General features: G+C 37.1%; 1 protein-coding gene across 1 annotated transcript in view; it reads right to left on the minus strand.

The window, feature by feature from the left end:
* Positions 1-8993: 8993 nt before the first annotated feature.
* LOC108967585 (homeobox protein HMX3-like) overlaps positions 8994-11932 on the minus strand; it is a 12778-nt gene continuing 9839 nt past the window's right edge. Inside the window, exon 2 of the mRNA XM_018931107.1 lies at positions 8994-9857. Within this exon, the coding sequence (XP_018786652.1) occupies positions 9412-9857 (446 nt within the window). The 3' untranslated portion in view covers positions 8994-9411. The remainder of the gene's footprint in view (positions 9858-11932) is intronic.

Here is an 11932-nt window from a genome sequence, read left to right on the forward strand (position 1 = left end):
CAACAGTAAATGCAGCGTGAAATGTCTTCGAATTCTCCAAGCGCTTAGAGAGGGTTGTCTGTTGATATTAAAATCAATTTGTTAAGACTTTTCTTCATTTTCCCACAGCGGAAAGACGACAGATAAAAATGTTTGCAGAATTTTTAAAAACTACACACAAACATACGCATACATACATATACATATTTATGTATATGCTAAATATGCAAATAAGCAACAACAACAACTTAAAAGCTTCCCTTGAACAATCGTCATCGTCGTCTTTTTTGAAATTTTGGTCAAAATCAATGGTTTTGTTTGAGTGTCTCCGCATTGCACTGACTCTTTCTTCTTGTTGTTGTGATTTTTTTGTTTGAACTTGTATGCATTTGTCTGCTATAGAAATAACTGCACTTGATCGCAACMACCTTGATGGCAGTGCCCCCCTAACAGCCGACTTCAACTGACACTTTGTTCGATGTCCACTAGGTGGCCGCGTAGCGAACTGAATACAGCGCCACGAACCATCATTCWGCCCAACAATGAGCAAATGATGTATGCCTTTCGATTGCGTCACTGCACAAATAAGTCTGGGATGCCAAAAACAACAACCAAAAACCAACGACGATTGGCGACACATTCACAATTCGAATGTGCAATCAAGATTGTGAGGCAAAAGCACGAAGTGGCAAAGTGAGTGGGGCGATAGTGCTCGGCTGGTGGAAACTCTGCCAGAATGTGGCAGACTCGAAAATAAAGAAATGTTGAAAGGCTTTCACAAACTATGCAGTAATTAATTACAAGTAATTGCGGCTTCTTTTAATATTTTTGTATATATTCACATTTTTTATTTACTTTTTAATTTTTTTTTTTTTTTGCATTGCAATTAACACTTGGAAACCTTGTTGGTGGCAATCGCGTCAATTTTCAGTCATTACTCATTTTTAGTGAATTAGTATTAATGAGCCTTGGCACCTGACTACTCACATATGCAGTTAATGCAATCGCTGCATTTCGCGCTTAACGAGTGGGAATTCGCTCGGTCAGCCACAACGTGACACTGCCGCCATTTATAGTGACTGTTATTRTGCGCGGAAGTGTCAATGAGTTTCCCATGAAACGGCGTGGTGGAAAGCTGATGTGCGAAGGTCGGTAATTGCCGACAACAGCCCGATCAGCAGCGATGATTTCATCAGTTAATTGTTGTTGTATGCATAAATGCATACTGAAGACTGAAGTTCTCGCATGATAATGTCGACTCGGAAGTACAAGTGCTGGGAACTGAATTGGTGAAACAATCAGATGGTTAAAAACCAAGCCAAGTATTTTTGTAAATCAGAACTGGGAAAATAATGCACCTCACATAAAACTATTAATAAATTAATTAAAATCTTGTTTGTTGAAAATAATTGTGTAAAATACAAGTTTAGAGTTTCAAGATGAGGATCTGAAAGCTTTACTCGATGAAAGTTATTGCTAAACACAATGGCAGATCGAGGAAACACCTGAGACACACCATGAACACGCTCAAAACAGTTAAAAGCACCCGAAAACATTCGAAATCATATAAAAAATGGGTTCCTTTTGCATCCGATTTTGACTATCGATGAAAACTGGATCCATTAAAATAACCCGGAATGTAAAGGATCAAGTGTAAAAGACGATTATTTTCTCCAGCAGTAGATTCAAGAAGTCACACCATAGAGAGTCGCTTTGTCTGAAACTTCGTTTGGTATCGAACGGCTCGGATAGGTCCTTTGCGATCTATACGGACCATATTTGTATTGCAACAATGACAGTTTACAAAGCCGTATTAATTTTGCGGCGATACTTCAAACATATGTAGCAGCATAAAGGCAAAAGCAACTTTGAAATCGCCAAGAGTTAGTGTGTGCCGATTCTCTTCTCAAGGACTTTTCCAAGATTTGGCGCATGGTGAATATCTGGTCAGTTGTTGATTTTCCAGGCCTAAAGCCWTACTGGTAAGGTGCAATCAATTTGTTGTAGGGAGGCTTCTGTTCACACAGTACGCATCATAGAACCTAATATGCGATGTTAAGGAAGCTTATTCCACGGTAGTTGTCCCTTTTTGTGAATTGGGCAGAGCCCATTTAAATTCCAATCATCGGACATGTTCTCGCCCGACCATATTCCTCAAAGAAGGCATTACATGCTCCTTATCAATTCTTTTCCGCTAGCTCGGCCGGCAATCCATCGACCTCCGCCGCTTTGTWGTTCTTCAAGCCGCGAAGATATGGTCGGTTTAAAATGATCAGAATTACGAACTGTGTCGATTTAGCCATGCCCATCTATCTGTCTGTATATACGCGAAATAGTTCTTCAGTTTTTGTGATATCATTTGTCTAACCGCCAATATTGGACCACTGTAACATATAGTTTTTTTCATTTGAAGAGATATAGTATCTTTATGAAATTTTATTGCTTAAGTCTATGATGCAATCTCAGAAGAAATTGTTCAGTTCGGATATAGCCAAAATACAAACTGAACGATCGGCATTATCTAAGTGTTTGTAAGGAATCTTTTGTAATCCCAACCGGTACAACCGAGGACAACGTTTTTTTTTTTTTTTTGTATTTGTATGAATTGAAATATATTTGATTATAAAAGTTTTCAAATTTTCTTCATCAACTCCTAAATATCACTGGAAAAAGTATGAGTTGAGTAAAATATTGCAGCTATTGCTCTCAGTTACTTACTATAAGGTAAGTATGTATATTTAAGCCTTCGCATAATCAGATTCCGAATGGTTTGTTAGAGTCTTGTTTGCCGAACGCCGACACCGGCGACCCTTTTAATCRAAGCATTTCACACCTAATTTGGGAATATCACGCAAAAAAGATCAAAGACTTGCGCCACTATCTCACCAATAAATGATTTTCAACCGAAAAAAGCTGATTTAAAGACGCAGCCACACAAACAACGACACACGCACGCACACGACCTGCATGTACAACATARTGTAAGCATTTGTGTGTATGTATATTATGGCTGTTAATATTATATATGCTGCCGAAAATCGACAAAAAAGATAAATAGACCAATAAAAAATGGTAAAACCTATAATTAAGTATAACAAGTTCAATATGAGTTTGAGAAAATTTCAGCTCAAGATGTTTTATGCACTCAAAGCAATACATACATACATATATACACATTTATGTGTTTAGAAAATATAACTGTGTATGAATGCGTTTTAGAATTTATAGCCCGGCGTCGTATGAAGAACCGAAGGTGGCCAGCGTCACCATCTGCAGCAGCAGCAGAGGCAGAGRCAACCGCAGCGTCAGCAATGACGATTTAAGCCGATTTTAATTGCTTGTAGCAACACAAATAAAATCGTGAAATAAAAGGAAAACACACACGCACTTACGCGTTGCTCCAAGCGTACGCAGCGTTTACCGGTAGCATTTAGGAGGCGACCACCATGCCTCGCAGACGAACGATCAAAGCGCTTTGCGGCTGCGCACACTGCCAAYGGTGTTCATTGATTTTCTTTCCTTCGTCGTCCTCCTCTCTCTCTATCTCACGCTATTATTATTMATTATTTTGAAGATAACTAATGCCATAGTCGCGGATGATTATCTTCAACCTTTCTCCATTATCTGCAGCGTAAATTCAATTTCAAATTGCCTGATTGCATTTTGTCAATGAGCGCATTTAAATTAAAATTCCAAACTTTGATATGTAGAAGGGGTAAGAAGAGAAAGAAAAGGGATGAGCAGATAAGTCATTACAATAAGTACTAATAAATATTCAATTGAATTATATTAGTGGCTTAACAGCGCGCACACACGCAGTTCGCTTAGAGTGGTTCTTTATGGAGCTCTTTATGGAGTCTATTAAAATGCAAACAAAGCGAGCCGACAACAACTAACTAATAGGTGGTAGCTGATAGCTGATCACTGGTCGCTACTGACCAGCGCGGCGATAGCTGACCGTTGGCAATCATTGGCGATCGGCGGCGATCGCTACAAAATCAGCGCGTAGCGCACGCGTTTATTTCGGGCATCATTAGCCGCAAAATTGATGGCTTGATTATTTAAATGAGCACTGYTGCCGGTGTAGTGTAGCGGTTAAGAGGCTAATGCAATAGCAAGTGGCACACCAGCGCCCAACAACACACAGAAGCCACAGTTGAAGGCAACAAGAAATGTGGAACAAAAAAAAAACAAAAAACACACATCAACAACAAATAAATCGCTCGCCGCTCACCGCCTGATAGTTAACGATCAACATGGCTATACATATGTAGTTGTGTACTACATAAGCTCTAAGCGTGTACGCGTGTGTGTGTGCGTACGAGCGTTTAGCTGCCCGAACTTAAACGTAACGTCCGTAATTGCCCGTACGCAGCGCCAAAACTACTTATGCACCTCGGGCGGCGGGCAGCGCTTTTGAAGTGAACCGCAACAAATGCTTGCGGGTCAAGCGTTCATTATGCATACACACACACGTATGTGCATATGAGCCATATAGACACTTGCAGATCTATCGCTTGGCACCATCGATCAGCCTCTGCCCATACAGTAGCTGTTGGAAACCACACACTTTTGTTAGTTGCAGTGTTTGGTCTCGTTTTTCTGCCAAAGGCTTTGGCGCACAGGTATGAAGACACCCTGTAGAGAAAATATATGTTTGGTTTAATAAATCTTCCAGAAAATGATCTTGACTTAGTACAAAACTAATATTTAACTAGTTTCTAACTAGAAGTAAAATAGTTTCCCAACTARTCTCAAACTACTTTCCAACTAGTCCCAAAAATAATTTTCAACAAGCAATAAAATATTTTAAACAAGTTCTTAACTAGTTACAAAGCAAGTTTCCAACTAGTTTCAAACTAGTCATCCCAAAAACTAGGCCGCAACTAGTTCTCAACTAGTCCATACCTGGTTTAAAACTTTTGATTAACACATTCTCTCGCTCCTATTTCAGACTTGTGCCATGGACTTACAAATCATACACGTACCTAACTTTCCTACAGGGTATTCACACTTGCATATTATGTATATACGAATAGGTATCCACTCGAAGAAACCCTCACCACGGTGGCTGTCATCTAATTGCTGCTTGATCTCTGCCTGCAGGGGAAAATTATCGATAAGATGATCAATGCACAACGTTAATASCATAAGCAAAGTGGCACGGCGCGGTGTGGTGCGTAGTGGAATCAAGTTTGTAGAAGAGTTGATCGATTGAGCTACTTGTTCGATTCATTGCATTAAATTATTATGTATAATTGGAGTTTTACCGAATTTAGTTATGCAAATCAGCACACACACACATACACACATACCTATAAAAATATATGAATGAATTTATATACATACATATATATACACACTAACGACTCAATGGTGGATCAAAAGATTTCACCGGTTTAGCGCTATAAAAATGGCCAAGCGTTTGGTTTAAGCACGCCGCGCCGCTTGCTGGCGACGTGCGGAAACTGCGCAAACGCAATCCATTAAATCTTCAATCTAATTACGGAATTTTTGTTCAAATTTAAACACTTCGTTCGGCTAATAGATTGGACAAGGTGATTATAATTTAGTGGCATTCCAGCAAATTTTTAATTTTTGCTGCCAYTTTTTTTGTTATTTTTGTGCAAAAATACAAATTTCGACGTTTTCCGTTGKTTTCTGTTATTGTTGTATGCAAATTTTTGCCCTGTTTTAGCAGAAGTTTGTATTTAGCCCGCGCTATTTCAGCTCTTCAATTATTCGCCGTTGTGTTGTCGTGATATTAGTGACCAAAACGTTTAAATTAATAATTAATTAACTCAAATTTATGAATAGCAGCTGTAAATAATCATTAATAAAAGCCCAAGCGCAAAGCAACAATTGCGAGTGGTGGCATGCTTTATAATCAATATGTTAATATATCCGAACAGAAGTGGYCAAAATATGCAAAATTATCGCATAATAAAAACAAAAACACATTTTTATGTTTATACAAAGCCCGATTGTCTTCGGTGTTTCGTTCATCTCTGCGGCTGCTAATTTCGTAAATTTATTAAATGCGGACATGTGGCGACGCGAAGATAATCTAAGCATGCTTGAATTTATGGCTACCAGTTTTTAATACACCCATATAACCAGCAAGAGACAAATTAAAGTAAATTATAATATGAATCGATGAAACGCTGAAACTCGCATATGCACATATGTACATACCCATATATTGATATATTCAGAAAGTCATACATATGTACATATATTATTAAAAACGCTATAGTACACATATGTGCACATGCATTAGGGTGCATTAGGTATTATTTTACTCTATAAATTATCTTCTGAAAAACTGGTTGATAGACCCCTCAATAAAGTTCTCTGCAAGCTTGAGCTCTTAATAATAATAGGAAGATTCCCCATCTTTCAATGTAATATTTTGTCCTCATTATGAAAAAGAAAAATTTATATATGTATATTTATATATAATTGAAAAAATGTTACTCTCTCTTTCACTTTGTGAATCCCACCGTTTTAAAGTTATTAATGTTTAATTATTTTAAGACATATTTCTGATTTTTCATGAATTTTATTATTCACATAAAAAATTATTATGAGTGAGCAACAAAAAAATTGAAATTTTTGACCCACCTTAAATTACATACATGTACATAAAGAAACTAGATTCTTTATATTTGTAACAAGAATTTAGATTGAGATGATCTTTTTGTTTGTAGATTCCCAGCTAGAATTATGCCTTCTAATGGTTTGTAATAAAAAGGGTGATATATTTTGAGGTTCCCTACTTTTTTAAAGAAAAACACAGAAACTTCAAATTTAATGGGGAGTGTTTATTATCATTCGAAAGAACTTTCTTTGGCATTTTTTTTTGTTGAGGATTATCATATCCCCACAGGAAAAAATCTTTGGTGCTCCGCGAACTGTTCTCTCAATGAATCCATTGATTGATGCGMTGTGTGTGATGTGCGTCTTGTTGAAAACAAGTGTTGTCCAGATAACAAGCTTAAATCTCAGGCATCTAATAGTGGGTCTTGATAACAGTCGCCGTTYTCGGTTACGTTTACATCGGCATCACTTTTGAAGAAATATGGACCGGTGATTGCACCGGCCCACAAACCACCCGAAACCGTTGTTTTCTCTGGATGAAATGGCAGCTCTTAAATCTCTTCAGCTTGAGACGAAGATCATATGTCGCAATTTCTTGTTTGTATACCTATAGAGTCAGAAATGGGTCTCTTCGCTGAAAAAATTCGGTTCGAAAAGTTCGGAACTTCTTGGAACTTTGCAAGAGCCCATAGAGCGAAGCAATGTCTGTAAACTGTTGTTATTGCTGTAAAATTTTTTTTTTTTAATCTTCAACCACTCTTTAGGTAGCACTACTGTTGTTATAGGTCTTTCGACCTGGTAACTAAATCAGCATTGAAAATGTGGAGTTAGAAAATCCATTTGTTGTCTGCTCTACCCAAGCTCTTATTAGCAAATGGTACTTACTAAAATTGGTTGTTGTCTTCTTTTAAACATAATGTGAAATTCTCGTAAAAACGACAAAAAGGTATRCATTTCTTTAATTCTTCAAACTCTCTAACTATATTTTCATAATTTTTGAGCTGCTTAGCATAGGAACAGGCTTTCAACCACTTACTGAAGAGTTTTAAAAAGGCCGTAAGCGTATATAAAGCATGTCAGAAGTTGTTGGCTACTTGTCAAAATATCATGGAAGAGTCTTTGTACAGGAGTAGATAGCTTACAAAGATATTAAATCCATATCTAACACATATTCAGTTCATGTTAAAGATTGATGAAATTTCAGATTTTTACAATTGTAACCATTTTGATTTAAATTCACCTTGTCGTTTAGACATAATATATATCATCGGAAAAGTGATTTTCCTGAATTCAGTACTACGTGTTTCGTACTGGGCGAGCTGCTTTTTGAGGRTTCGACAAAGCTTTTAATCTAGTTACTAGGTTTCCTTCAACCATTATCCGAAGTTTCTGAGCCTTAGGCTATAAAAAGTATATTTATAACTTGAAAATTAAGTCCATGTTTCCTAACTAGCCTCAAATTCTTCATAAATAAAAWTCATCATTAAATATATATTAAAGGTTACTATTAAATTGCCTATAAAACTTAACCTTAAAATTTATCTAACCGATTCATTAAAAYATGATATTCATCTAAGGGTGCTAATAATAAACGAGGAAACACGAAGTATGGCTAGTCTTCAAACAATCATTCTGTGCCCTTTTGCTCTTTTAGCTTTCGGATTCAAGGTGCCAACAAAGTAACTTTCGAATATGTTGCGTTAAGAGGTTAAGTTTTATCTCAAACTCCAAACCAACAAATATTTTATAAGCTTTTCATTTGTCCATCGTTATATGTGGACCATGGAGAAAATTTTTTAAGCCYATAACTGAGGTTGAGAATTTTTCCTATTCAACGAAAATCTAAAAAACGGTCGTTAACTTACGCAGAGGAATGCAAGACACTTTTCTTTGCTTAATATCCCGGGTTCCCGTAGGGTATTTTGAGAAAGAGATCATCGGTAAGAAACGCTGCGCTAAAGTCGTTTCTGATAAAATTGGTTTCTATTAACAACAAAAAAACAAAAAAAAAAAAAAAATTAAGAACTAAAATTAGATATCAAAAGTGCTCAATTTTTCAGTGTTTTTAAAATCTCAATTTTATTAAAAACTTTCTTTTCTTCAATACTTTATTTTTCGCCATACTTAATTTGCCATAAAATGTTTTGCTTTAAAGCTTTATCTATTTAAAATTGCGTTTGAGATTCTTTCTTTCATTAATTTAACCTTGGCTTGTTGCCAACATGCAAGCCAGGCTCCGCATTGAGCCCTTTACGGCTCTCGATGTATAGTTATATATGTATGTATGCTCATACATGCTCGTCCATATGTATGAAGGCGCTATGAGACGACGGTCAAAGGGCACGATCGGCCGCGTGCGCCATGAACGAGGCGCTCTCGAGAACTTCGGTGCTTATAAGGCGCAATGTTGAACGTTTTGTATGTAGAAGTCGTAAGTTGTGTGGATTAAACGCTGTCATGTGGTGCTGTGGTGAACAAAAAGCAAGGAATGTTAAAATGTTGAACGCTATGCAATGCCTTCCTCATATGCCGCAGCAAACGGTGCTGCTTTTGGTGGGCTGGTGCTTGCAAACTCCCAACTGAGGCGTACACTGTCTGCTAGTGGTCTTTATGTAACGCCATAGCGTCTATTAGTAAGAATAAAGGGTTTCAATAATTTCACTATTACTGCTGCTGCATGCATTGTCCCTGCAGCCACACGCGCCGCTCCACTTTTAAGAATCCACATAACATTTGACGATTCTCCATTTTTGTTTTTCTTGCTGTTCTCTTCCTCTCTCGCAGTGGTTTGTATAAAAAATTTATTTATGGCGCAACAATGCGCCGATTACTTCATTTTTGTGAATTTAGCGCGGCTTGTGCGGCAGCAGCAGCCGCGGCGGCTGAGGAAACCGGCACCATACCGGCTGCGGCCGCCGCGGCCAGACCCACCATTGCGTCCGCCTCGTGCATGGGTTTCTTCTTCAATATGCTGAGATCGTTGACATTTTCCAGAAAGGACTTGTGCGCTGAGAATACTTTGACGCTATCGAAATCTTTCTTCAACTCTTCGATGTCCCGCTTTTGCTTTGCGCGTCGATTCTGGAACCAAGTGATCACTTGCGCGTTGGAAAGGCCTAACGCGGCGGCGATCTCATCWCGATCGGCTGGTGACAGGTACTTTTGATATAGAAAACGTTTCTCCAACTCGAATATTTGATGATTCGTAAAAGCGGTGCGCGATTTGCGTTTCTTCTTCGGTTGCGGACGGTTTGAAAATATATCCAAGTGAGATTTATCTGGAAGAAAAAAAAAGCAATTAATATTGATTGTTTCTGTGCATATACATATGTTACATATGTAATAATATGTGTCCATATGAACGCATTTACATTCTCAATTTGTTCATAATCTCTAACATCATACAAAGAAAGTGTGAACAAGCCATATTTATATTCTATAAGTGGTCAATTGAAAAGCACTAATTGCCATTAGCTTCGACCAAATGCTCCCCATATCTTTGTAACATATGTGTGTTGTGTGTTTGTATATATAAATTAATTAAAATTTTATAAACGTCTTTTAGTTTGCATAATTTGTTTTGATCGTTTCTGACGTGTCGCAATGTCTAAATGCCAATTTATCAATTTGTTGTTGAGCAGTAAATTACAGTTTTTAAAGTGATTTGCTTGGTTCATGCAAAAGATGGAGTTTGCTAACCACACAGGTGTCTTTAGCCGTGCCGAGCTGGCCAAATCACTTTTAATTACACCTGATTTTATAATGCGGCTACTGCATAGCGGTAAATTCGCAGTGGCGAAAATGAACGGAGATCATATGTATGCATACATGTATGTATATTTATAAGGGTAATACATAAATTTCGAAAAAAAGAATTTGAGTTAGTTAAGAATGCCACGCAMGTGAACAATAAAATTTGTGAAGTTTACGRARCCGATGCWGTGYCAGTTCATGTAGCACAACAATGGTTCGCCAGCTTCTATTCTGGAAATWTCTATGTGAAAGATGCAAGATAGTCGACTACCGWTGAAAAAGTCGATGAAATTGTGGAAAAGGCTGATCAGGACCATCAACCGTTTAAAAAAGGCTGCCTAGAGAAATAAGCTCGTTTGGGTACCACATGAATTGTCTATGAAAAATTTAATGGACCGATTTAACATTTGCGATTCTTTGCTGAAACGAAATGAAATCGAACCATCTCTGATCCGGATGTTAACAGGAGACGAAAAATGGATCAAATACGACAATAATGTGCAAAAAAGATCATGGTCCAAACGTGGTGAAACTCAACAAATGGTCGCAAACCCAGGATTGACGCCTCGAAAGCTGATGCTGACTGTTTGGTGAGATTGRAAAAGGATCATCCACTACGACCTGCTCYAGTCTGGTCGAAYAATTGATTCTACATTTTACTGTCAACAACGGATGAGCTTGAAGTAAGCAATCAAAACAAACGGCCAGAACTGATCATTAGAGATTTTCTGATGCATCCACCATATAGCCCTGACCGTGCACTATCTTTTTACTATTTGTTTCGGTTAAAGTAGAACTCTCTTACTAAGAAAATTACTGGTCGCCGTTTTTCGCCGAGAAACCAGAAAAGTTGTATACTGATGGAATAATGTCCCTAAAGAAAAAATTGCAAGAAGTGATCGACTGAAATGGTATATATTCGGTTCATTAAAGTTCATTATAAATATGAAAAAATAAGTTGAAGTTTGCTTAGAAATACGAAAAGACTTTTTCACCTACCCAATATATTATAAGTTAAAGCTAAAGCCAGAACTAGTTTCWTATAAAATAAGGTATACTATATGTATAAACTAATAATTCACGATTTTAATTCCCGTATGTCAAGTTCATTAAAGCGTACCGCCTCTTTGATAATATATGTATATGTATAGCARGTATGTATGTATATCTATATATAGTATATATAGTATGTACAAATGTATATAGGTATGTGCATGTGTCTTTGTAAATACTAATTATAACTACAAGTTTCTCATTTTATTTCACTATTTCCTCTTGTGCCGCCGACAGCGTTGAAGGAAGCCGTAAATGAGCTTTGATTAATGAACGGCTTCAAATTTATGCTAAGCAAAGAATTACCAAGTGTGTATATTTGACAAAATGATATTTTGACATTTCATTTGTGCGATTGGTTATATTGAGGATTTTTTTAATATTTTTTTTTATTATTTTTATGTTTTGTTCCTTTATTGCTATTTGTCTATGCGTCTGCCCATCTTTCTATCCGCTCGTTTTTACTTCGTCTACCCATCTACTTCAATTGCATTTTTATGTTTTTATGTGTAGACATCCAAACTTCTAACTGATCATCCGTCGTTCT

Source organism: Bactrocera latifrons, unplaced genomic scaffold, assembly GCF_001853355.1.
Source record: "Bactrocera latifrons isolate USDA-ARS-PBARC rearing strain unplaced genomic scaffold, ASM185335v1 scaffold_191, whole genome shotgun sequence".
NCBI classification, from domain to species: Eukaryota; Metazoa; Arthropoda; class Insecta; order Diptera; family Tephritidae; genus Bactrocera; species Bactrocera latifrons.